This window comes from Pseudorca crassidens, chromosome 7 (genome assembly GCF_039906515.1).
Source record: "Pseudorca crassidens isolate mPseCra1 chromosome 7, mPseCra1.hap1, whole genome shotgun sequence".
NCBI classification, from domain to species: domain Eukaryota; kingdom Metazoa; phylum Chordata; class Mammalia; order Artiodactyla; family Delphinidae; genus Pseudorca; species Pseudorca crassidens.
Genome location: NC_090302.1, coordinates 64264015 through 64291970, shown reverse-complemented (window position 1 = coordinate 64291970; position 27956 = coordinate 64264015). Strand labels below are relative to the sequence as shown.

At 38.4% G+C, this 27956-nt stretch overlaps 1 protein-coding gene across 1 annotated transcript in view; it reads left to right on the top strand.

Moving 5' to 3' along the window:
• The window catches only part of FREM1 (FRAS1 related extracellular matrix 1), a 168313-nt gene that overhangs the window by 17289 nt on the left and 123068 nt on the right, over nt 1–27956 (top strand). Inside the window, exons 3-7 of the mRNA XM_067744415.1 lie at nt 3467–3561; nt 6266–6567; nt 7943–8139; nt 12487–12810; nt 13209–13317. Coding sequence (XP_067600516.1) covers nt 3467–3561; nt 6266–6567; nt 7943–8139; nt 12487–12810; nt 13209–13317 — 1027 coding nt within the window. The remainder of the gene's footprint in view (nt 1–3466; nt 3562–6265; nt 6568–7942; nt 8140–12486; nt 12811–13208; nt 13318–27956) is intronic.

Here is a 27956-nt window from a genome sequence, read left to right as displayed (position 1 = left end):
GGCTAAAAAACTATTCTATCGGCTTATTCAAAAGTGGTATTAGATGTCGTAAAGATGAACTAAAGAGACTGAGATAGATGCTAGCTCAAGTTGACATCTCTGGACATTTCCTTTACTTCCATTACAGTTATAGTCTGATTCTGAAACACATCAGAATGCTATGGCAGGCTCTCACTTTGGAAGTATGGCTCATGTGACTGTGACTAAATGTCTCCCTCCGGTTTCCTGTGAGTTTTTCTTTTGTCAGTCCATGAGCTTCAGATGGGCATCTAAAAAATGTTAGTATGTGCTCATGGACCCAGGTCACCCTGGTTTTCCCATTTGTGTGGTAAGTGCAACATCTCCCCACTTTCACCCAACATAACTTACGCTGGAAAGTGTGATTGGCACCTATAAGTTAGGGATAAAGGAGACGCCTGGGATAGCTCATGTCTGGAGCCCCAATGCACTAAATGCGATGAGTAGGTGACACGAATAGGCTCAGCAGCAGGCCGTGGAGCCCTAACTACAGGCACGGGGGTCAAAAGCAAATCCTTGGAGTTTTGGGGAGCAGCAAAATAGGACCCGAATCCTAGATGTCTGGGATCCCTGATAGAGCAGAGACCCAGGGCTATATGGAAAAAGGTGGATGCCTCATAAAGACTGATGAACTGATAATTTGGTAACCCTTCCAATCAATATATCAAAAAAATGTGTGCAACATTTATTTAGAAGTAAGGCTGAATATATTTTGTGAGATAAGAAGAGAGGAAAGATTCCTCCTTGTAGCGCACTGGGGTAATCTATGGTCCAGCTGTATTAAGCTCTGGCCCCAAGCATGCAAAACCAAAGGCCTATTATTCACCAGATTCTCCCTCCTTAGAAAGCATTTTGGGGAGGATCTCCTGTTACTTAAACCAGCCTCTGGGGATATCCTCTCCCCATCCCAAATAGCCTATGACTTCTCAAGTGCTTCATATAGCACTTTCTATGAGAGTAATGAAAAATATCATCATTTTCAGTGATATTTTAATAGTCTTCACTATGTGGCTAGCTCTGAGGCACTGGAGAGCAAAAAGGGATCCACGTGACTAGAACTAGGTAAAACATTTATTTGGTCACAAGGATCAAGTGTTGTGATAGATCTCTAAGTTGTCTCATTTTCAAACTTTCGCTGATTTTCTGGCAAAAATCCATTACTAGAAAGACAATGTGGAACAGAAACAACGTATCTGTCTGATTTAGGGAAGTCTGCATTGCAAGGCAAGGGGGCAGGGCTCCAAACATCCCCAAAGGGTCCTCTAATGTGCTGATTGAAAGATAATGTTTAGTGTATGTCTATCCAGAGGTACATCTGACATCTCAAACAGATTTATATCATCTAAAGTAAATATGTGATATATAGCTGCTAACAGTTATTCTGTGGAAAGGAGTCCATTAAAATGTGGAGTTTCGTTGCCTTTTGGTCAAATATGAGAACTGTGTACTATCATGAAATCTGTATGTCCGGAAAACTTTGTTTCTCAAACCACTTGGTGATCCTATTTTTTCATTATGATAATTTCAACACAAACAAAATCCCTAAATGAAAACTGCTTTTTTGCAATATGTAGCTGTACTAAATTCAGGTTGATGCAGTTCTCCCCAGGGATTGATTTCTTATGGAGTTTTTGAAATTAAACGCAGCCAAGCATAGCCAAGCCAATTATGCACACACAGACACACACACACACATCCTAAACATTACTCTTTAATAGAGCTTACTGGTAAGTTGAAAGCAGGCTTATTTGGGCCCATTCCTAGCGAGATGACTGTATTAACAACAGCCTGCTGTGTAATGAACCGTTTCATGTGAGTTGTACAGAAAATGTTTTGTTTAACATCTGTTCAATCAGTGTTTTCATTCCATTACTGAAGTTTGTCGTAGGACCAACAGGTTCATTTTCCTATTGGTTATTTGGAAAGGGACTTCACTTGGTGCACACGAGTACCTTCTGTCTCGATAACCTTCTCGAGATAGTCAATTAGAGAAGGTTGATGGCAATATGTTTTCCTCATGTTTTAGGACAAGACTTACCCACTCACAGTACTTCTCACCCCTGACCCAAAGCAAGAAATTTCCTGGGTGGAAAAGCACCCCCGTTTAGCACTGAGCTCGCTCTTTTGAATAGGAAATGCAGAAGTAGAAAATATCTCTAGTTTGAACGAGTTTGCTGTCATTAAAGTGAGTAATGAGTTAGGAATGTGTGACAATTTAATTATAAATTGTAATTGAAAAGCAATTGAAGTGGAAAAAAACAAAGCTAGACAGTAATTAGAAAAGGATTTAGCTCTCCTTTGTTTTAGTTAGTAAATTTATGGAATTATGGTTGTCGCCTTTTATAAAAGGAAAACATATTATGAAACATAAAACAGATGTTTCTTTTAACAAAGCAGATTGTCTCTTTGTTACAGTGACTATCTGTCAATGATATGGGAAAGGTCTTTCCTTTATCTCCTTCCTTGTTGTCAATTAAAAAGAGGAACCAAAGATGTCTGTAGGAAACGATCATTTGTATTAGTGAGAAAGTCTTCTCAGGGAGGTTTATGTTGTTTGTAAATGTTTGAGGCTGTAACAAGGTACAGGCTAAATAGCATGAACTCAACAGTGATGATATGTGAATACCTCGAGGGTATTTCTTAGAACTCTACCAAGTCAGATCGGGCAGAATGAGGGTCATGGTGTGAATGGAAGAGAAAACTCTTCTTTTAAAAACTATGACTCCCAGAATATAACAATTAGCAATCCTTAGTAGTTCTGAGTGAGGTGATACAGTTAATTATAATTTTGTTTGAATAGAGAAAATTGCCTTGACATTGTTATTTGTCTCATCAGTCATTTCTGCTATTACATAACTAATAAAAGCAGGCTTTTGCAAGTAAATGAGAAACATCTGTGGGTCGTGTTTGGCTCTGATCGACCACAATAGTGTCTGTAGTAAGTGGCTTCATTTTTAAATATACTATTTGGAAAAGAAAGCAATAAAAGGAGAAGAAAAAAATACAGAGCTAATACAGCGTGTTTGTATGTGGGGTAATGCATGCCTGTTTCTACATACACAGAGGTAGACCTCTCTGACTCAGTTGCTATGGTGTTGGTAAATAACATTTTGAAAGATGGAACCATATTTTAAATGTACTATACACTGGAAAAAGATAGTTATTTAGAGATAATCACTGCTTAATTTATCTGCCTGATCTGCTTGGATTTTCATAATTTAGATATTCTCAAAGCAAAACACAGCTATATAAGCAGGATGGTCATAGGCATGGGGGTGGGTACAGGTGGTGATGGTTAAAACACACACACACACATACACACACACACACACACACACACACAATGCTAAGAGACCATAATTTCTTCAGGCAGTACTTTACTGCTGGAAAAATTTAAAAATGTACCAGTTTTCTCACAGATATGTATCCATTTCTTCATGTGAACTAGGTCTTTGACTGCCATTTCCTTCCCAATGAAGTAAAGTATACTCACAACGGTTGCCCAATTCTTGATGAAGACACAGTGAAGCTTAGACTTTACAGGTAAGCAGCATAGAAGCATTGTTCATTCCTTAGCAGATAACCACTCTGTGTACTTCTTTTTCTTTGGATAGGTATTATTATGATGGGAGTTACTAGATTTCAAACAAGTAATTCGCAGTAGGAACTGGAGACCTGAGTGGGTGAGGCAAGAATTGTAGCAACCTTTCAGTTACTTTTATTTATATCATCTTCCTTGGGGCATTTCTGTGGCAAATTATTAGCCCTCTCCTGTTTCTCTTTAGAGTTCTTGTATGGGTATCTCTGGTCATTCAATTCCCCACTTATGATAAAAAATGGAGATTACAAACTACAAATTTTTAATGAGAATTAGGAGGAAAATATATTCCAAAAGTGAATGAAATTCTTCTTTTTGATTATCAACTGCTTATTTATTAGAAGTGCAATATCTTCTATTTTTCAACATGTTATATTTTAAAAAGGTTCAAAAAATCAATTATAGAGTTGGACAAAGTGACCATATGACCCAGCAATTCTACTCCTAAATATACATAAGAGAAATAAAAGATATATTTACACAAAAATTTATACACAAATGTTCACTGCAGCATGTCTCATAAATGCCAAAAAGTTGCAACAATCTAACTGATGCATGTGTAAACATGATGTGGTATATCCATACAATGGAATATTATTCAGCCATAAAAAGGAATGAAGTACTGATACATGCTACAACATGGATGAACCTTGAAAACATTACGCTAAGTGAAAGAAGTCTGACACAAAAGGTCACATATTGTGTAATTTCATTTATATGATATGCCTAGAAAAGGCAAATCCATAAAGACAAAGTGGATTAGTGGTTGCCAGCTGTTGAGGAAGGGGTGAATGGGGAGTGAATGCTCATGGGTGTGGATTTTTATGGTGGGGGGGGTCATAAAAATGTTCTGGAATTAGGGAGCATGACGGTTGCATAACCTTATGAATATACTAGAAACCACTGAATTATAAACTTTAAAAAGGTAAATTTTAGGGTCTGTGTATTATATCTAAATAAAAAGTTAATTTAAAATTACATAGCACAGGGAGATCAGCTTGGTGCTTTGTGACCACCTAGAGGGGTGGGGTAGGGAGGGTGGGAGGGAGACTCAAGAGGGAGGGGATATGGGGATATATGTAAACGTATAGCTGATTCACTTTGTTATACAGCAGAAACTAACACACCATTGTAAAGCAATTATACTCTAATAAAGATGTTAAAAAAATATAAGCTCATGGTTATGGTATTGCTCACTTTATAGAAGCAACTGAGAATTCAGTGTAGGTGGAGTAGGCCTTATATAGATTTTACTTGGTTTTTGTTGCTTTTAAGAGTATTTAAGAGTAAAATACGGCAGCATGAATTTCCCTTAAGTACTACACTAATATGAGTCTAGAGTTTTGTAGCACAGTGAATCATCCTATAAACACTTATGATCATCTGCTATAGGTTAGGCCCATGCTAGACATAGGAAACAAAAACATGAGGAGACATAGACTGGTTCTCATGGTCTCATGCAAAAGATGGGTCGCTAACTGTGATTCAGAATGACAAGCGCCGAAAGAGAGGGGTGAACCGAATGCTGTGCTCAGGAAATGCGATGGCACCAAAGGGTTCCTTAGGAAGCTATGCAATCAGCATACAAGGCTGTTTGAGTTTCCTAAGACTTTAAAGTTAAAAAACAAATTAGCTTCAAAGAGCTTGCTGGGAAGGGCTGGAAAAGCTAATGAATTCTAGCTGTTCCTATTTCTTTCTTCCTTGAGTTTCTGAGGGATGGGGAGGGTAGAGGAGCACACATGAAGGGCAGAGTTAGAGGACCTGTCAAGTTCCTTGGTCTTGAGGATTTAAAATAGAATATTCAGAGGAGTTGGAGGCAGAAAACCAGGGAGCATGTTTATTACCCTCTTACCTCGTCTCTAGCCCTTTTGGCAAGCTACTTGACCTCCTTGTGCCTGTTTCCTTATCTGTAAAATGGGATTAACCACACTTATGTTAGATTCCTGTGAAGACTGAATGATATACTCTTCATGAAGAGTTTAGTATCTGCCCGGGCCATCGTGAAAGCATGTCAGTTAGGAGCTGCATTATTGATACACACCCATCACCCATTAATTTTCTCCCTTCAGTAAAGAGTGACAACCCCTATCTGCTGGTCTCTGTAAATATCCAGAAAACAGAGTCACTAAGGGAATGAAGGGAATGGAGGTAACAATCACGGAATACCCTTTATATGCCAAGCGCTGAGCAGAGCACCCCAACTAGACTGTAGATGACTATTCATGTAGTGGCATTTCTGAAGAGCAAAAGGGCCTTGGTGCTTCAGAAACCCCTCACCCCCTCACTCCTGAATTAAAAGTCAATCCATAAATTATACATGCTGGATACTCTTAAGTTGCACACATGCTAGAGAAGGGACTCTGAGCTCATAGCAGTCTTTAAATACCAGTATCGATGATGGATTTGAGAGAAGGTGTTAAAAGAAGGGTCATTGGAAAGGGAAGAAACAGGAAAAGGAGTTGTCACCAAGGTAAGGAGAAGAAGGGAAAAGAAGAGAGAGGTTGAGAGTAGAGTGTAAAATAAAATCCACACTCTACGTGACACACTGATTGTGTGAAAGCCAATCTTTAAGCTTCCAGCCAAGTTAGTACACAATATCAGAAGTACATGGGCACCAATAATATTGCCTTTGCTCTGTTCTGTCCACAGATTGACTGAGACAGACACCTTCACGGAAACCTTTATCCTGCGGGTCTATCTCCTGGAACCAGACTGTAACATCATCCGTATGAGTGACAATGTACTGGAGGTGTCTGAATTCTATGGCCTGTCCCGAGCCATTGATAAAAACCTGCTCAGATTTGATTATGAGAGGACGACTAGTCTGGAGTGTACAGTCAGGCTGGACCCTGTGGGAACTCGGCTGCCAGCCCATGGCCAGCTGGTTGTGGTGGAGCCCTGGCCGGAAGAACCTCGTGGAGATCAACCACACAGTTTTTTCCCTGAGTCTCGTATGATATGTTTTAATACTTATCTGAATGTTACTAAAGCTGACAGATCTGTAAATGGTCATCTTCTACCATGACAAAGATTTTTACTTAATATAATTTGTAGCTGGTTGAAAAATGTAAGTTAGTGGTTAAGAGTGTAGACTTCGGAATTGGAAAAACCCGGGCTTGAAAACTGCCTCTGCTATTTATTCCCTGTGTGCTTTTAGGCGAATTATTTAACCTGTCTAAGTCTCTGTAAAATGGACAAGGATAGTGGCTGTTCCATAGGATTGTATAAAGATGGGAGTGAATGAGATCACACAGACACAAAAGTGCTTAACACAGTGTCTGGCTCATAGCAAGTGCTCGGTAACTGTCAGCTGTTATTATTAATAGTAGGTAGCAATGGCAGTGGTAGCAAAAGTAGCTGGTGAATTTACTAAGTATTACTAGACTTGGAGCAGGTTTGAGGTAGAGCTGGTGGGCAGCAGCCATGGTTTAAATCAGGAAGAGTTAATGGATAACGTTCTTTCTGTTATTCATTTAATTATCACATTTCGGGTACCTCCTAGATGCATAATAGTGTTTCAAGCACTGTGGGAAGACCAAAAAATATAAGGGAAAATCATAATCACAGTAATACCTTGAATTTGGACAGAAATTTATAGCTGAAAACATGCACAATAAGTCATCTCATTTGGTCTTCACAGCCTTCACAGGGTAGGAAGTAGGATACCCATTTTGTACATCAGGGAAATGTGCAAAAGGCCACTAGACAAATAAGTGGCCTGTGAGTATCATATACTGTGCAGGAGTGAAAAAGGCAGTTGGACAGAGACAAAAGACTATGTGTTGGAGAGATGACTGTGGTTTTCAGTGGGAGACAGCAGGTTGGCTCAGGTGGTCAATGAATATTTGAAGAAAGGTTTAGAAAAAAGATTAAGTCGACCTGAAAAGGTTTTCAGGATTTGAGTGTGTGACAAGCACTAAGGGGAGTGAATTTCAGTGAGTAGAATATTCTAGCAGAGATGGCATGATGGTACCATGGAAGTGGATGCTGTAAAGGAAGACCAGAGCAGGACAGTGGAAGGCCTACAGTGAGCCTGTTAGTCAAAGACGGTCCAGCACCAGAAAATGCATTTTATATATTTTTTCTCTTGGTCACTTTTGGTGGTTAAGAACCTGATTGGATAATTGGTCAACTGTTCTTTTCAGTAAAGGCAATGACAGGTTTTCAAGAAAATGACAACCTACTCAGTGAATGATTGGAGGGTACATGTGAGTAGTCTTTGGGCAGTGAGAGGGAATGAGTACCCATGGGAGGGAGGATGGGTGTTTAAATTTTACAATCATTAATGTACAAGTGACTCTCTTAATTCACTGCTGTACATTCTAGAACTGGGAACAGAACTGAAGTGTCCTGGTGGCAGATGTCCCCTGGGACTGAAGAAAATAGGAAGTCTCAAAGTGAGCTGTGAGGAGTTCTTGCTGTCGGGGCTTCGATATCAACATCTGAGTCCCCCTTCTCCGCACATTGATTACATCTCCATCCGACTGGACCTCACAGATAGCAGGAGTAAAATCATATACAAGGTAGAGTCTGTGGGGTTATGTGTCTGTGTCCCCAGCTGATCCACAGCAAGAAAGCCAGTTCCACGGGGGCGCTCGTGCTGGTTCCTGTATGGTTGTGGGTAGAACAGCTCAGCGAACTGCAGACTTGTTCTGCCAGTACGTGCTTGAAACAGTAGCTTTTGTATATAATATCAGTACATAGTTTCCCTTCTCTGGCTCTCTTGTAGCTCTATCATCACTGAAGCAGCTTAGAAAGGACCTGGGTCAGGTTACATGCTAACTTTCTTCTCCCGTTCCCTTCAGTATTCCTCAGATTCCCGTTTCTGCGCTTGTAACTCCTACTCTTTGATGCTTCATTTACTCCTTTATTAGAACCTCCTTTCATCTGTTAGAGGAAATCAGAGGGTCCACCCACCCACTCTGCAAGGCCACAGGAATCTGGGAGAGAGGGGGAGCTCAGTCCTACTTTTTTTTTTTTTTTTTTTTCAGTCCTACTTTTATGGCTGTAGCAGATGATATCATTTTCACTCTTTCAGACTTTGAGTTGGAGGACTGGGTTGTCAAGGAGACAGCCCCCCAAGGACTTCCTGCATCTTCCAATCTCTTTTACATTCTCCTGCCCTTTCTTTCCTTTGATCTCTTCCCATGGAAACGATGACAGAAAGTGAAATCAGCCTATATAAGAGATTTGACATGCTATTCTCTTAATTCATGTATGCTGTAACTTGTTTATTTGGGAAGCTGGGGTGACTGTGTACCTGCTGAAACAGCTCAGATTTTGTGCTGATTTAAGGTGATCTGAGATGACATTTGTGGAAGACCTCCGTCTTTCACAGGCTGACTTCTCACTAGGATTTCTCCTAACAGACCCAGTCAAATATTGAACATTATTACCACAGGAATTAATAAAACACGGAATGATAAGGAAATGAGTAAACAGGATTATAGAATTTTATAATTGAGATTTGGAAAAACCCTGAGGTAGTCTGGTCAAACTGATCAGGTGAATCACTTGGGGAGCTTTGAAAGAATAGATTTGAGTCTAACATTAACAGTTAAGAGCATGACTTTGGGCCCAGGTTGCCTGGGTTCAAATGTTAACTAGCTGTGTGACTTTGTACTTTATGCCTCATTTTAAAAATCTCAAAACGGGCATAGTCGTACTTACTTCTTATTGAGAGGATTAAATGAGATAATGCTTACAAAGCACTTGGCACAAAGTTGGACACGTAATAACCTCTCTACATATTTTGCTAGTGAAAAAACTGATCATCAGCCAGGTTTGGAAGTAATTGGCTTAGCCCAAGCCCCTTGTTTTATAGTGGTAGCCAGAGAAATCGTGAACCTCGCGAACCTTGACTCTACATGCCTGGCTGAGTCAAGACTAAACCCTACGTCTCTTAACGACTAGTATGTGTCTTCTGTTCGTTTTGACGTCAAACTCCTTTCCCTTTTAATGCTTTTTTGTATCTGTAAAAAAAAATTAGAGCCATTTTTCCTCCTAATTGATTTTTCTTCTTTTTCCTCTGTATATTGATAAAGGGTTTTATGTTTTCAGATCAGTTTTGTTAGGAGTTTCCCCTTTAAAATAACCTTCCTGTATTATTTAGAATTAACCTATTCCATAGTCAATTTGGCATGTCACAAACAGATATAAAAGTAATATGCTCAACAGCAGAGGATTTTTTTTTAAAAGCACAGAAAGAAAAATAAGAAAACAAAACTAGGGGTATTTCCACCATTTTTATATATATACACCCTTACACACACATACACAAACACACATACAGAGTGAGTGGGGAGGCATGCACACCAGAGTTAGTTTATGGAACTGAATTTATACTGTATTTGAAGTTTTGTATCTTGCTATTTTTTAATTTTTATGCTGGTATAGTCCTTCCTCATCAAGTGACTAAATGACTGTTCACCCGTAATTTCTTACAGATTTAAAAACATTTTCCTGTTTATATTTGCCTTTTTATTCTGCCTGAAATGAATTTTATCATATTTTGAAACACAGAACAGTTTTTTCCAAGTAGCCAAAATTTTCAACACTGTTGAATAATGGACATGTTTTTAGATGAGTCTTCTATTGTATAGAAAGATATTATGTGTCTATTTCAAGGCTAGCTCTTTTGTTCCTTAGATTTGCCTACCTATTCTTGTGCCAGTACCATATTATTCTAAATATAAAAGGTCTATAATAGACTTTAACATTTTACAGGCAAGTCCTTCCTCATAGCCATGAGTCCTTCCTCTTCAAAATTTTCTTATTCATTCTCACCTATTCTTAGTTCTAGGCAAGTAATTAAATATTTATGTTAGTTTTTTAAAAAAGCCCCTAAATATTTTTTATCAGGATTGGATTAAAACTATAAATTATTTTGGGAAGAATTAGAATATTGGAACATTTCCATATTGAGTTGTCTCATCCAGACAAAAGTTATCTAACTTCATCGAGGCAAATGATATTTTATATGTTTCTGTAAAGTTTGTAGTTTTCTTCATGTCAGTTGTGCACACTTAAGTCCAGTCCTAGACAATTTGTTTTTGTAAAATTATTATGACTAGTCTTCTTTTCCTCCACTATTTCTTCTCATTGGTTACCGATGATAGATAGGAGAGCTATTTCTTAGACTAATCTTCTTTTGTCTGGCTTCATTCTTGAATTCAATTATTCTAAAAATTTTTCAATTCTTTGGGCATTTAAAGACCATAATTACATCTTTCACTAATGATGATAATTTTTTCCTTTCTTTTTCAATAATTATTCCTCTTTTTTCTACTCTTTTCTCCACTGGTTTGGCCAGAATAGTATTAAATATAGTGATGCTTATAAGAATCTTTGTCTTGTACATTTTATCACTGTCAACTGCCCACACTGTCCTTTTTAATGTTTCTTGCCTTGAATTCATTTCTCTTTGAAATTCTTATGGTTACAACTGCAAACTTTACATGATAAGTTAGGATCATCCTTTTACTTTTAATCTTTGTATATAATTTTAAGTGCCTCTCTGGTAAGGTAGATATAATTGGATATTTAAATTTCAGAATATTTGTCTTGAACAAGAGAATATAGGCTATATTTCTATAATAATGGGTATCTGTGGGTTTTTTTCTATCATCTTGTTTTCTGCTTTCTTGCTAGTTAAAAGCAATTATCTTGCACTCTAGTTTATATTTTCTTAGCCTTTATCTTTACTTATTTGAAAAATCTTTATCCCACTTTAAAATTAAAAAAATTCTTTAACCTATATTTTTAACATTTAAAGTAAAAAATGAAGTCTTTTGCATCCTTCCTATATATTATGAGGATTGATCCTATCTATCCTTTCTCACTGCAGTTACTCACCAGCAGGCTTGGTTAATATAATCTGCAACTTTAGTTCCAGTTTATCGTTTTTATACCTTATGATTGCTTGCATCATCTTTTATTTCAAGTACACTCTTTTGACATTTGTATCCATTTTGTTAGTATGTTTCAAATAACATTTATTTAGGCTTAACTCTAGGTTTAATTGGTCTTATTGTTCGGCACCAGTCCTTTCATACTGTAATTTCCCCATTCTTGTTTAAATTGTAAATCTTCAAATGTTTTTCAATGGCTCGTGAAGACTAAATAGTGTAAACTCTGTGCTGTCTCAGCATATCACTCCTTTGTCTTTATAAATCACGCAGTGAGAAGGGGGTGGGGTTGTCTTCTTCTGTTTCTCTCTTTCTTTGAGCCTTGCTGACTAGTTTCTGAATTTCCAGGCTGGGGGGTGGGTGGTTTGGAGAAGTTTGGAGAGAGAGGTCTTATTGGACCAGGCACTGATGGAATATGACTTCATGTTCTCTGAGTCTGGCAGATGTTTCAAGCTGCTGCTTAGTCTCGGGGCAATTTCATGGTTCCTCTGGAGATCCCCCATTGCGAAGGCCTCTCATCTTGGGAGAGTACATTTCTAACCTTATTGGTCAATTGCAGTTCCTTTCGACACTCCTAGGATATGATTTCCACTTCCAGGTTCTTTCTGCTCAGATTCTTTGGCTTCTCACAGATGCACCCTAAAGGTCAGGATCCAGGATGACCCTAGACCAACACTCTGTCCCACTTGCTCCACATCTGAGAACACTTGTTTATTCCTTCCTGCGGCAAACAAGGACTAGAGACTGATCCCAGCACAGATACCATTATTCTTCTGCCTCTGGCCACTGAGCTTCCTCAAGTATGAGCTCAGCATTAGTTCTCTGTGTGCCCCACCAGTAAAAGACACATACTCAGGCTGGCGTGAAGGAAATAGGAATGTGTTAAATATCATACTATTTACCCTGATTTTATAGCATCATTTATATTGTTTCCCCCTTCATCTTTTCTTTCTCCTTCAAAAGTCAGAGAGTGTGTGGTTACCCGTCTATATCAGAGCTGGCATCCCTAATCAGATTCCAAGGGCTGCATTCATGGCCATGTTTATTCTGGAAGTGGATCAGTTCATCCTGACCTCTTTGACTACATCAGTTCTGGACTGTGAAGAGGATGAGACCCCCAAACCCTTGCTGGTGTTCAACATTACTAAAGCCCCGCGCCAAGGCTATGTGACTCACCTGTGGGATCACACCAGACCGGTGTCCTCCTTCACCTGGAAAGACCTAAGTGACATGCAAATTGCCTATCAGCCACCAAAAAGCAGTCATTCTGAGAGGAGACATTATGAGGTAAGAAGGAAGAGAGACAAAGCTGCTAGCCTATTTGGTATTCATGGAGTCATTGAAGAGGCTCTGCCAGTGGAGAACCACTGCTTTGAGAGAGGCTCTAGTGGTCTGATGCTGGACTGACATAGTCTTCTGAGCAAATGCAGGGAAACATGTCTAGCATATTTGCTTATTTGGGGTTAAGAACTTCTTTCACAGAGAGGAAAAGTTAAAAACACTGATAAACTAAGGAACAAGACCTACAGCCTGAAAAAGTGAGATTAGGTTGTCAAAAATGAGATCAGGCAACAGCAGAAACCTGAATCAGTTTTGCCTCCATCTGTGGTGTATAGCCCAGAAATAATGGTATTTTATATTATAAATGGTCAATGTGTGGTTCATATGCAATTGTTTGTTTACAGGTGGAGTTGGAAGTATATGACTTCTTCTTTGAAAGGAGTGCACCTATTACCGTCCACATCTCCATCAGAACAGCAGACACAAATGCCCCGAGAGTGTCCTGGAACACAGGTAAAGTGCAATATAGGAGTCAAGCAACATAGCCTTGAAGGGAAGACAAGAAAGTGTATGGGTCAGGAAAAAAAGGTAGCTTTATTCCCATTTTACACATGAGGCAACTGAAACCAGACAGGTTAAGGGTATCAGATAGTTATCTTTTTGGTTTTGTTTTTCCTGCTGTCAGGGTGAGAAATTTAAATCCAGGATTCTTGTGTCCTGAAACTAAGTTCTTTCCTTTAGAGGAGATAAGCCAAAGATCCCTTTCCTCTGATTGAGGCAAAAAAGTGACGATTTGTGATATTGAGCATAGCTGGACTGGGAGAGAAAAGGTCTCCAACTCAAAATTGTTCAGAAGCATCGAAGGAAGGCGTAGACTGTAATCCATTGTCTTATTGTTAAGTTGGGTTGCATGGGAATGAAAATGCATAAATAAGAGTTTAAACTGCTTTGTTTTATTTTTTATTTTTTTAAATTGTGTAACTGACTTACAATTTTATATTAGTTTCAGGTGTGCAACATAGTGATTCAATATTTTTATATATTATACTCCATTTAAAGTTATTATAAAGTATTGGCTGTATTCCCTAGGCTGTACAATATATTCTTGTACCTTATTTATTTTACACATAGTGGTTTGTACCTCTTAATCCCCTCTCCCTATCTTGCCCCTCCCTGCTTCCCTTTCCCCACTGGTAACCCGTAGTTCTGTATATCTGTGAGTCTGTTTCTGTTTTTTTTCATATTCATTTATTTTTTAGACTCCACATATAAGTGATATATTGTCTCTCTGTGACTTATTTCACTAAGCACAATATGCTCTAAGTCCATCCACGTTGTGGCAAATGTCAGAATCTCATTCTTTATTATGGCTGAGTAATATTCCATTGTATACATAAACCACATCTTCTTTACCCATTCATCTATTAATGGACACTTGGGTTGCTTTCATATAGTGGCTATTGTAAATAATGTTGCTATGAACATTGGGGCACATGTATCTCTTCCAATTAGCATTTTTGTTTTATTCAGGTATACCCAAGTAGTGTGATTGCTGGGTCACGTGGCAGTTTTATTTTTTAGTGTTTTGAGAAACCTCCATACTGTTTTCCTCGGTGGCTGCACCAATTTACATTCCCACCAACAGTGTACGAGTGTTCTCTTTTCGCCACATCCTTGCCAACATTTGTTATTTGCATTGTTTTTGAATGATAGTCATTCTGACAGGTGTGAAGTGATATATCATTGGGGTTTTGATGTGCATTTCTCTGATGACTAGCAATGTTGAGCATCTTTTCATGTGCCTGATTGCCATCTGTATGTCTTCTTGGGAAAAATGTTAATTCAAGTCTTCTGACGATTTTTTTTTAACATCTTTATTGGAATATAATTGCTTTACAATAGTGTGTTAGTTTCTGCTTTATAACAAAGTGAATCAGTTATACATATACATATATCCCCATATCTCTTCCCTCTTGCGTCTCCCTCCCTCCCAATCCCACCCCTCTAGGAGGTCACAAAGCAGCGAGCTGATTTCCCTGTGCTATGTGGCTGCTTCCCACTAGCTATCTGTTTTACATTTGGTAGTGTATATATGTCCATGCCACTCTCTCACTTTCTCCCAGCTTACCCTTCCCCCACCCCGTATCCTCAAGTGCATTCTCTAGTAGGTCTGCCTCTTTATTCCTATCTTGCCCCTAGGTTCTTCATGACCTTTTTTTTTTTTTTTTTTAGATTCCATATATATGTGTTAGCATACGGTATTTGTTTTTCTCTTTCTGACTTACTTCGCTCTGTACGATGGCTGAGTAATATTCCATTGTATATATGTGCCACATCTTCTTTATCCATTTGTCTGTCGATGGGCGTTTAGGTTGCTTCCATGTCCTGGCTATTGTAAATAGAGCTGCAATGAACATTGTGGTACATGACTCTTTTTGAATTATGGTTTTCTCAGGGTATATGCCCAGTAGTGGGATTGCTGGGTCATATGGTAGTTCTGTTTTTAGTTTTTTAAGGAACCTCCATACTGTTGTCCATAGTGGCTGTATCAATTTACATTCCCACCAACAGTGCAGGAGGATTCCCTTTTCTCCACACCCTCTCCACCATTTATTGTTTGTAGATTTTTGGATGATGGCCATTCTGACTGGTGTGAGATGATATCTCATTGTAGTTTTGATTTGCATTTCTCTAATGATTAATGATGTTGAGCATTCTTTCATGTGTTTGTTGGCAATCTGTATATCTTCTTTGGAAAAATGTCTATTTAGGTCTTCTGCCCATTTTTGGATTGGGTTGTTTGTTTTTGTGATATTGAGCTGCATGAGCTGCTTGTAAATTTTGGAGATTAATCCTTTGTCAGTTGCTTCATTTGCAAATATTTTCTCCCATTCTGAGGATTGTCTTTTAGTCTTTTTTATGGTTTCCTTTGCTGTGGAAAGGTTTTAAGTTTCATTAGGTCCCATTTGTTTATTTTTGTTTTTATTTCCATTTCTCTAGGAGGTGGGTCAAAAAGGATCTTGCTGTGATTTATGTCATAGAGTGTTCTGCCTATATTTTCCTCTAAGAGTTTCATATTGTCTGGCCTTACATTTAGGTCTTTAATCCATTTTGAGCTTATTTTTGTGTATGGTGTTAGTGAATGTTCTAATTTCATTCTTTTTCATGTAGCTGTCCAGTTTTCCCAGCACCACTTATTGAAGAGGCTGTCTTTTCTCCACTGTATATTCTTGCCTCTTTTATCAAAGACAAGATGACCATATATGCGTGGGTTTATCTCTGGGCTTTCTATCCTGTTCCATTGATGTATATTTCTGTTTTTGTGCCAGTACCATACTGTCTTGATTAGGGTAGGTTTGTAGTATAGTCTGAAGTCAGGAAGACTGATTCCTCCAGCTCAGTTTTTCTTTCTCAAGATTGCTTTGGCTATTCGGGGTCTTTTGTGTTTCCATACAAATTGTGAAATTTTTTGTTCTAGTTCTGTGAAAAATGCCAGTGGTAGTTTGATAGGGATTGCATTGCATCTGTAGATTGCTTTGGGTAGTATAGTCATTTTCACAATGTTGATTCTTCCAATCTAAGAACATGGTATATCTCTCCATCTGTTTGTATCATCTTTAATTTCTTTCATCAGTGTCTTATACTTTTCTGCATACAGGTCTGTTGTCTCCTTAGATAGGTTTATTCCTAGATATTTTATTCTTTTTGTTGCAATGGTAAATGGGAGTGTTATCTTAATTTCACTTTCAGATTTTTCATCATTAGTGTATAAGAATGCAAGAGATTTCTGTGCATTAATTTTGTATCCTGCTGCTTTACCAAATTCATTGATTAGCATTAGTAGTTTTCCGGTAGCATCTTTATGATTCTCTATGTATAGTTTTGTGTCATCTGCAGTGAGAGCTTAACTTCTTCTTTTCCAATTTGGATTCCTTTTTTTTCCTTTTCTTCTCTGATTGCTGTGGCTGAGACTTCCAAAACTATGTTGAATAATAATGGTGAGAGTGGGCAACCTTGTCTTGCTCCTGATCTTAGTGGAAATGATTTCAGTTTTTCACCATTGAGGATGATGTTGGCTGTGGGTTTGTCATATATGGCCTTTATTATGTTGAGGAAAGTTCCCTCTATGCCTAGTTTCTGCAGGGTTTTTATCATAAATGGGTGTTGAATTTTGTCAAAAGCTTTCTCTGCATCTATTGAGATGATCAGATGGTTTTTCTCTGTCAATTTGCTAATATGGTGTATCACATTGATTGATAGGGGTATATTGAAGAATCCTTGCATTCCTGGGATAAACCCCACTTGATCATGGTGTATGATCCTTTTAATGTGCTGTTGGATTCTATTTGCTAGTATTTTGTTGAGGATTTTTGCATCTATGTTCATCAGTGATATTGGCCTGTACTTTTCTTTCTTTGTGACATCTTTGTCTGGTTTTGGTATCAGGGTGATGGTGGCCTCGTAGAATGAGTTTGGGAGTGTTCCTCCCTCTGCTATATTGTGGAAGAGTTTGAGAAGGATGGTTGTTAGCTCTTCTCTAAATATTTGGTAGAATTCGCCTGTGAAGCCATCTGGTCCTGGGCTTTGTTTGTTGGAAGATTTTTAATCACAGTTTCAATTTCAGCACTTGTGATTGGTCTGTTTATATTTTCTGTTTCTTCCTGGTTCAGTTTCTGAAGGTTGTACACTTCTAAGCATTTGTCCATTTTTTCCTGGTTGTCCATTTTATTGGCATATAGTTGCTTGCAGTAATCTCTCATGATCCTTTGTATTTCTGCAGTGTCAGTTGTTACTTCTCCTTTTTCATTTCTAATTTGTTGATTTTGAGTCTTCTCCCTTTTATTCTTGATGAGTCTGGCTAACGGTTTATCAATTTTGTTTATCTTCTCAAAGAACCAACTTTTAGTTTTGTTGATCTTTGCTATCATTTCCTTCATTTCTTTTTCATTTATTTCTGATCTGATCTTTATGATTTCTTTCCTTCTGCTAACTTTGGGGTTTTTTGTTCTTCTTTCTCTAATTGGTTTAGGTGTAAGTTTAGATTGTTTATTTGAGATTTTTCTTGTTTCTTAAGGTAGGATTGTATTGCTATAATCTTCCCTGTTAGAACTGCTTTTGCTGCATCCCATAGGTTTTGGGTCATCGTGTTTTCATTGTCATTAGTTTCTAGGTATTTTTTGATTTCCTCTTTGATTTCTTCAGTGATCTCTTGGTTATTAAGCAGTGTATTGTTTAGCCTCCATGTGTTTGTATTTTTTTTACAGAGTTTTTCCTATAATTGATATCTAGTCTCATTTCAATTTTCTTAAATTTACCAAGGCTTGATTTGTGACCCAAGATATGATCTATCCTGGGGAATGTTCCATGAGCACTTGAGAAGAAAGTGTATTCTGTTGTTTTGGGATGGTATGTCCTATAAATATCAACTAAGTCCATCTTGTTTAATGTATCATTTAAAGCTTGTGTTTCCTTATTTATTTTCATTTTGGATGACCTGTCCATTGCTGAAAGTGGGCAGTTAAAGTCCCGTACTATGATTGTGTTACTGTCCATTTCCCGTTTTATGGCTGTTAGTATTTGCCTTATGTATTGAGGTGCTCCTGTGTTGGGTGCATCAATATGTACAATTATTATTTCTTCTTCTTGGATTGATCCCTTGATCATTATGTAGTGTCCTTCTTTACTTCTTGTAATAGTCGTTGTTTTAAAGTCTATTTTGTCTGATATGAGAATTGCTACTCCAGCTTTTGATTTCCATTTGCATGGAATATCTTTTTCCATCCCCTTACTTTCAGTCTGTATGTGTCCCTAGGTCTGAAGTGGGTCTTTTGTAGACAGCATATATATGGGTCTTGTTTGTGTATCCATTCAGCCAGTCAGTGTCTTTAGTTGGAGCATTTAATCCATTTACATTTAAGGTAATTATCGATATGTATGTTCCTATTACAATTTTCTTAATTGTTTGGGTTTGGTATTGTAGGTCTTTTCCTTCTCTTGTGTTTCCTGCCTAGAGAAGTTCCTTTAGCATTTGTTGTAAAGCTGGTTTGGTGGTGCTGAATTCTCTTAGCTTTTGCTTGTCTGTAAAGAGATCCTTGTTGGGTAGAGTAATCTTGGTTTTAGGTTTTTCCCCTTCATCACTTTAAATATGTCCTGCCACTCCCTTCTGGCTTGCAGAATTTCTGCTGAAAGATCAGCTGTTAACCTTATGGGGATTCCTTTGTGTGTTATTTGTTGTTTTTCCCTTGCTGCTTTTAATATTTTTTCTTTGTATTTAATTTTTGATAGTTTGATTAGTTTAAGTCTTGGTGTGTTTCTCTTTGGATTTATCCTGTATGGGACTCTCCGTGCTTCCTGGGCTTGACTAACTATTTCCTTTCCCATATTAGGGAAGTTTTCAACTATAATCTCTTCAAATATTTTCTCAGTCCCTTTCTTTTTCTCTTCTTCTCTGGGACCCCTATAATTCGAATGTTGGTGTGTTTAATGTTGTTGCAGAGGTCTCTTGAGACTGTCCTCAATTCTTTCCATTCTTTTTTCTTTATTGTGCTCTGCAGTAGTGATTTCCACTATTTTATCTTCCAGGTCACGTATCTGTTCTTCTGCCTCAGTTATTCTGCTATTGATCCCTTCTAGAGAATTTTAATTTCATTTATTGTGTTGTTCATCACCATTTGTTTGGTCTTTAGTTCTTCTAGGTCCTTGTTAAACGTTTCTTTTATTTTCTCCATTCTATTTCCAGTATTTTGGATCATCTTTACTATCATTATTCTGAATTCTTTTTCAGGTAGACTGCCTATTTCCTCTTCATTTGTTTGGTCTGGTGGGTTTTTACCTTGCTCCTTCATCTGCTGTGTGTTTCTCTGTCTTCTCATTTTGCTTAACTTACTGTGTTTGGGGTCTCCTGTTCACAGGCTGCAGGTTCGTAGTTCCTGTTGTTTTTGGTGTCTGCCCACAGTAGCTAAGGTTGGTTTAGTGGGTTGTGTAGGCTTCCTGGTGGAGGGAACTAGTGCCTGTGTTCTGGTGGATGAGGCTGGATCTTGTCTTTCTGGTGGGCAGGTCCTTGTCTGGTGGTTTGTTTTGGGGTGTCTGTGGCCTTTTTATGATTTTAGGCAGCCTCTCTGCTAATGGGTGGCGTTGTGTTCCTGTCTTGCTAGTTGTTGGGCGTAGGGTGTCCAGCACTGTAGGTTGCTGGTCGTTGAGTGGAGCTGGGTCTTTGCGTTGAGATGGAGATCTCTGGGAGATTTTCGCCGTTTGATATTATGTGGAGCTAGGAGGTCTCTTGTGGACCAGTATCCTGAACTTGGCTCTCCCTTCTCTGAGGCACAGCCCTGACGGCTGGCTGGAGCACCAAGAGCCTGTCATCCACACGGTTCAGAATAAAAGGGAAGAAAATAAAAGAAAGAAAGAAAAAATAAAATAAAGTTATTAAAATAAAAGTTATTATTAAAAAAATTTTTTTAAGTATTAAAAGGGAAGGTAGATTGCAACCAAACCAAAAAACAAATCCACCAATGATAACAAGCGCTGAAAACTATACCAAAAAAAAGGAAAAAAAAAGGACCAACAGAACCCTAGGACAAATGGTAAAAGCAAAGCTATGCAGACAAAATCACATGCAGAAACATACACATACAAACTCACAAAAATAGAAAAAGGGAAAAAATATATATATATTGTTGCTCCCAAAGTCCACCTCCTCAATTTGGGATGATTCGTTGTCTATTCCGGTATTCCACAGATGCAGGGTACATCAAGTTGATTGTGGAGATTTAATCCGCTGCTCCTGAGGCTGCTGGGAGAAATTTCCCTTTCTCTTCTTTTTTGCACAGCTCTTGGGGTTCAGCTTTGGATTGGGACCCCCCTCTGTGTGTAGGTTGCCTGAGGGCGTCTGTTCTTCGCTCAGACAGGACGGGGTTAAAGGAGCAGCTGATTTGGGGGCTCTGGCTCACTCAGGCCGGGGGGAGGGAGGGGCACGGATGCAGGGTGAGCCTGTGGCGGCAGAGGCCGGTGTGACGTTGCACCACCCGGAAGCGCGCCGTGCGTTCTCCCAGGGAAGTTGTGCCTGGATCACGGGACCCTGGCAGTGGCGGGCTGCACAGGCTCCCAGGAGGGGAGGTGTGGAGGGTGACCTGTGCTCGCACACAGACTTCTTGGTGGCGGCGGCAGCAGCCTTAGCGTCTCATCCCCGTCTCTGGGGTCCGCGCTTTTAGCCGCGGCTTGCGCCCGTCTCTGGGACTCTTTTAAGCGGCGCTCTGAATCCCCTCTCCTCGCACACCAGGAAACAAAGAGGCAAGAAAAAGTCTCTTGCCTCTTCAGCAGGTTCAGACTTTCTCCCGGACTCCCTCCCGGCCAGCTGTGGGGCACTAGCCCACTTCAGGCTGTGTTCACGCTGCCAACTCCAGTCCTCTCCCTGGGATCCGACTGAAGCCCGAGCCTCAGTTCCCAGCCCCGCCCGCCCCGGCGGGTGAGCAGACAAGCCTCTCTGTCTGGTGAGTTCTGGTCAGCACCGATCCTCTGTGCGGGAATCTCACCGCTTTGCCCTCCGCACCCCTGTTGCTGTGCTCTCCTCCGTGGCTCCGAAGCTTCCCCCCTCCGCCACCCGCAGTCTCCACCCGCGAAGGGGCTTCCTAGTGTGTGGAAACATTTCCTCCTTCACAGCTCCCTCCCACTGGTGCGGGTCCCGTCCCTATTCTTTTGTCTCTGTTTTTCCTTTTGCCCTACCCAGGTACGTGGGGAGTTTCTGCCTTTTGGGAGGTCCGAGGTCTTCTGCCAGCGTTCAGCAGGTGTGCTGTGGAGTTGTTCCATATGTAGATGTATTTCTGATGTATCTTTGGGGAGGAAGGTGATCTCCACGTCTTACTCTTCCTCCATCTTGAAGCTCCTCTTTCTGACCATTTTAAAATCAGATTGTTTGGTTTTCTGCTGTTGAGTTGTGTGAGCTGTTTATATATTTGGATATTCAGTAAGTTGTCTTTTCATTTTGTTGATGGTTTCCTTTGCTGTGCAAAAGCTTTTATGTTTGATTAGATATCATTTGTTTATTTTTGCTTTTGTATCTGTTGCCTTAGGAGAAAGAGCCAAAAAAATATTGCTATGATTTATGTCAAAGAGTGTTCTGCTATGTTTCCTTCTAGGAGCTTTATGGTTTCCAGTCTTACATTTAGGTCTTTAATCCATTCTGAGTTAATTTTTGTATATGACATGAGATATTGTTATAATTTCATTCTCTTACGTGTAGGGGCCTGGTTTACTGCAGGACTTTGCCTGAATTGAGCCAGTGGTATAGGGAACTGTTACTGTTCCTTCAATCTCTAGACTGACTTACTTTATAGACCCAGAGCCCTTTGAAAAGGAGGCAGGCACATTTGAGGAAGACAGTTCAGTAATATCACAAACATATAAGGGGAGTCCCCTTCCCCAGTGGGACCTGTAGACATTTTTCATGGTCACTGCACACTGAGACTAGGCAACTACCTCAAATTTCTAGGAATTATTGAACACCGACTTTGCAACAACAGTGGTACCTGGGGACACAGGATGCCATTGTAGTGGGAGTTCACAGAGTCTGCGTTTAGGAGATAAATGGATTTTTAACCAGGATATCTCTCAGCGGTCTCAATGGAACCCTGATTATCACTCATGATTTATTTTGTAGTTTCTGTGTGGTAGTTTAAATAGTGACCCTCAGCAGATAGTAGAATCCTCACTTTAGCTCCCAGACTCTTACAGTAAAGGCTATTATGGTCTAAAAGACCAAAGGAAGCATGTGGTATTTCACTTGCCTAAAAAAATAATAAATCAAAAGCAATACTACATTCCTTGGGGGAACCTCAGGTATTAGAACCACCACCAAAGATGTGAAAAGAGTGGTGCAGTCTTACCACATCCTCATTTTTTATTTATTTATTTACTTACATTTCTTTTTTCAGAAAAATTTATTACAGTATAGTTGATTTACAATGTTGTGTTAGTTTCAGGTGTACAGCAAAATGACTCAGTTATACATATATTCATTCTTTTTCAGGTTCTTTTCTCATATAGGTTAACACATAATATTGAGAAGAGTTCCCTGTGCTATATAGTAGGTCCTTGTTGGTTATCTATCTTATATATAGTAGTGTGTGTATGTTAATCCCAAGTTCCTGATTTAATCTTTCCCCCCTTCTTTCTCCTTTGGTAACCATAAGTTTGTTTTCAATATCTGTAAGTCTGTTTCTGTTTTGTAAATAAGTTCATTCGTATCATTTTTAAAAATTAGATTCCACATGAGTGATATCACATGATATTTGTCTTTCTCTGTCTGACTTACTTCACTTAGTATGGTAATATCTAGGTCCATCCATGTTGCTGCAAATGGCATCATTTCATTCTTTTTTCTGGCTGAGTAATATCCATTGTATATACGTACCACATCTTCTTATCCAATCCTCTGTCAGTGGACATTTAGGTTACTTCCATGTCTTGGCTATTATAAGTAGTGTTGCAGTGAACATTGGGGTGCATGTATCTTTTCAGATTATGTTTTTCTCTCGATATATGCCCAGGTGTGGGATTGCTGGATCATATGGTAGTTCTATTTATAGTTTTTTAAGGAACCTCCATACTGTTCTCCATAGTGGTTGTACCAATTTACATTCCCACCAACAGTGCAAGAGGGTTCCCTTTTCTCCACACCCCCTCTAGCCTTTATTGTTTGTAAACTTTTTGATAACGGCCATTCTGACCAATGTGAGGTGATACATCATTGTAGTTCTGATTTGCATTTCTCTGATAATTAGTGATGATTTTCATGTGCCTATTGACCATCTTTATGTCTTCTTTGGAGAGGTGTCTATTTAGATCTAATGCCCAGTTTTTGATTGGGTTGTTTGTTTTTTGACATAGAGCTATGTGAGCTATTTGTATATTTTGTAGATTAATCCCTTGTCAGTCGCATCATTTGCAAATATTTTATCCCATTCTATGGGCTGTCTTTTCATTTTGTTGATGGCTTCCTTTGCTTTTGAGCACATGGCCTTCCATGTGCCTAAGCTTTTGAGTTTAATTAGGTCCCATTTGTTTTTGTTTTTATTCTTATTACTCTAGGAGGTGGATCAAAGAAGATATTGCTGTGATTTATGTCAAAGAGTATTCTGCCTGTGTTTTCCTCCAACTGTTTTATATTGTCCAGCCTTAAATTTAGGTCTTTGATCCATTTTGAGTTTATTTTTGTGTATGGTGTTAGAGAATGTCCTAATTTCATTCTTTTACATATAGCTGTCCAGTTTTTCCAGCACCACTTCTTTTTTCCATTGTATATTCTTACCTCCTTTGTCATGGATTAATTGACCGTAAGTGTGTGGGTTTATTTCTGGACTTCCTATTCTGTTCCATTGATCTATGTGTCTGTTTAATGTGCCAGTGTCATACTGTTTTGATTACTATAGCTTTGTAGTATAGTCTGAAGTCAGGGGCATGATACCTCCAGCTTTGTTCTTTTTTCTCAAGATTGCTTTGGCAATTCTGGGTCTTTTATGGTTTTATGTTAATTTTAGGATAATTTGTTCTAGTGTGAAAATGTCATGGGTGTTTTGATAGGGATTATGTTAAATCTGTAGATTGCTTTGAGTAGTATGGACATTTTAACAATATTAATTTTTCCAATTCATGAACATGGGCTATCTTTCCATTTCTTTGTATCATCTTCAATTTCTTTCAGCTTTCTGTAGTTTTCAGAGTACAGGTCTTTCACCTTCTTCGTTAAGTTTATTCCTAGGTATCTTATTCTTTTTGATACAGTTTTAAAAAGGATTGTTTTCTCTTTATGATTGTTATTATTAGCTTATAGAAAAGCAACAGATTTCTGTATATTAATCTTGTATCCTGCAACTTTACCGAGTTCACTTATTAGTTCTAATAGTTTTTTGGTGGAGGCTTTAAGGTTTTCTATATATAGTATCATGTCATCTGCAAATAGTGACAGCTTTTTTGTTTGTTTTTTTGTGGTACGTGGGCCTCTCACTGCTGTGGCCTCTCCCGTTGCGGAGCACAGGCTCTGGACGTGCAGGCTCAGCGACCATGGCTCACGGGCCCAGCCGCTCCGCATCATGTGGGATCTTCCCGGACTGGGGCACGAACCCGTGTCCCCTGCATCGGCAGGCACACTCTCAACCACTGCACCACCAGGGAAGCCCAATAGTGACAATTTTACTTCTTCCCTTCCAGTTGGATGCCTTTTATTTCTTTTTCTTGTCTGGATGCTGTGGCTAGGACTTTCATTACTGTGTTAAATAGAAGTAGAGAGAGTGGTCATCTTTGTTTTGTTCCTGAGTTTAGCAAGAAGGCTTTCAGCTTTTCGCTGTTTAGTATGATGTTAGCTGTGGATGTGTCATAAATGGCCTTTATTATGTTGACATATGTTCCCTCTATGCCAACTTTGATGAGAGTTTTCGTCATGAAAAGGTGTTGAATTTTATCAGATCCTTTTTTTGCACTTATTGAGATGATCATGGGATTTTTACCTTCCTTTTGTTAATGTGGTGTATCGTATTGATTGATTTGTGGATCTTGAACCATCCTCGCTTACCTGAAATAAATGCTACTTGATAATGTTGTATGATCCTTTTAATATATTGTTGATTTGGGTTTGCTAATATTTTGTTGAGGAATTTTGCCTCTATATTCATCAGAGATATTGGCTGGTAATTTTGTCTAGTTTTGGTATCAGATTCATGGTGGCCTTGTAGAGTTAATTTGGGAGAGTTCTCTCTGTTTCAATTTTTTAGAAATAGTTTGAGAAAGATAGGTATTAGCTGTTTTTTTATATATATTTGGGAGAATTACCCAGTGAAGCTGTCAATCCTGGGCTTTTGTTTACTGGCAGTTTTTTTTTATTGTTTAAAAAAAAATTTTTTTTATTACTAATTCAGTTTCACTACTGGTGCACAATCTGTTCAGATTGTCTATTTCTTCCTGATCCAGTCTTGGAAGAGTGTATGTTTCTAGAAATTTATCCTTTTTCTCTAGGTTGTGTAATTTGTTCGCATATAACTGTTTGTATTATTCTCTTATGATTTTTTTCTCTGTGATATCAGTTATTTCTCCTCTTTCATTTCTTACTTTGTTTATTTGAGTCCTCTCTATTTTTCATGATGAACCTGGACACAGGATTATTGTTTTTGTTTAACCTTTCAAAAAAACAGATTTTGGTTCCATTGATTTTTTTTTCTATTGTTTTTTTTTTTGTCTCTATTTTTATTTATTTCCTCTTTGATCTTTATAATTTTCTTCCTTCTGCTGACTTTGGGCTTCCTTTGTTCTTCTCTTTCTGATTCCTTTAGGTAGTAGGGTAGGTTGTTTTTTAAGATTTTTCTTGTTTCTTAGGGTAGGCCTGTATTGCTATAAACTTCCCTCTTAGAACTGCTTTTTCTGTGTTACACAGATTTTGGAAAGTTGTGGGTTTATTTTTTTTTTCATTTCTCTCAAAGTATTTCCTGATTTCCTCTTTGATTTCTTCATTGACCCATTGGTTTTTTTAGTAGCATGTTTTTTAGTCTTTGTGTTTGTGTTTTTCTCATTTTTCTTCCTGCAATTGATTTCTGGTCGTACCATTGTAGTTGGAAAAATGCTTGATATCATTTCTATCCTCCTAAATGTTCTGAGACTTGTTTTGTAGCCTACCATGTGATCTATCCTGGAAAACATTCTCTGTACACTTGAAAAGAATGTGTATTCTGCTGTTTTTGGATGAAATATCCTGTAGGTATCTGTTAAGTCCAACTGGTCTAAAGTGTCATTTAAGACTATTATTTCCTTGTTGACTTTATGTCTGGATGATCTGTCCATTGATGTAAGTGAGGTGTTAAATTCCCCTAATATTACTGTATCATTGTCAATTTCTCTCTTGATGTCTGTTAATATTTGCTTTATATACTTAGTTGCCCCTATATTAGGCATATTTGTTAGCAAATGTTATATCCTTTTCTTCTGTTTATCCCTTTATCATTATATAATGCCCATTTTGTCTTTTGGCAAGACTTTGTTTCAAAGTCTATTTTGTCTGATATGGGTATGCCTACCCCCTGCTTTCTTGTCATTTCCATGAAGATCTTTTTTCCATCACCTCACTTTCAGTCTGTGTGTTTTTAGCTCTGAAGTGGACCGCTTGTAAGCAGCACATGGATGGATCTTGGGTTTTATTGTGTGTGTTTTTTTTTTAATCCAATCAGCCATCCTATGTCTTTTCACTGAAACATTAAGTCCACTGGCATTTACAGTGATTATTGATAGGTATGTACTTATTGCCACTTCGTTACTTGTTTTCTGATTCTTTTTGTTGTTCCTCTCTGTTCTTTTCTTCTTTTAGTTGCTTCCCTTGTGTTTGATGATTTTCTTTCATGGTATGCTTGTGTTCCTTTACTATATATTTGCTTTTACTAGTGGGATTTTTCCTTTCCTACAGATTCTTACTTCTTGTTGTAGCCTGTTCTTTTCCACTTAGAGAAGAACCGTTAACATTTCTTTTAGAATTGGTTTAGTGTTGATGTACTCTTAGTTTTTGCTTATCTGAGAAGTTCTTTATCCCTCCTTCAATTCTGAATGATAATCTTGCTGGATAGAATATCCTAGGTTGTAGGTTTTTCCCCTTTCAGCACTTTAAATATATCATACCACTTCCTTTTGGCCTGCAAAATTTCTTCAGAAAAATCCATTGGTAGCCTTATGGGGGTTCCCTTGTATGTGATTCTTTGTTTTTCTTTTGCTACCTTTAGAATTCTCTTTTATCTTTAACTTTTGCCATTTTAATTATGATACGTTTTGGTGGGGTTCTCTGATTTCATCTTGTTTGGGATGCTCTATGCTTCCTGTACCTGGATATCTGTTTTCTTCTTCAGGTTTGGGAAGTTTTCAGCTATAATTCCATCAAATAAATTTTGACCCCTTTTTTTCCTCTCTTCTCCTTCTAGGACCCATGTAATGTGAATGTTATTATGTTTGATGTTGTTCCAACCGTCCCTTAAACTGTTTTCATTTTTAAAAATTTGTTTGTCTTTTTGCTTATCTGATTGGATGTTTTCCATTATTCTATCTTCCAGAACACTATGTGTTCCTCTGTATCACTTAGTCTGTCATTAATTATTTCTAGTATGTTTTTCGTTTCAGTTATTGTATAT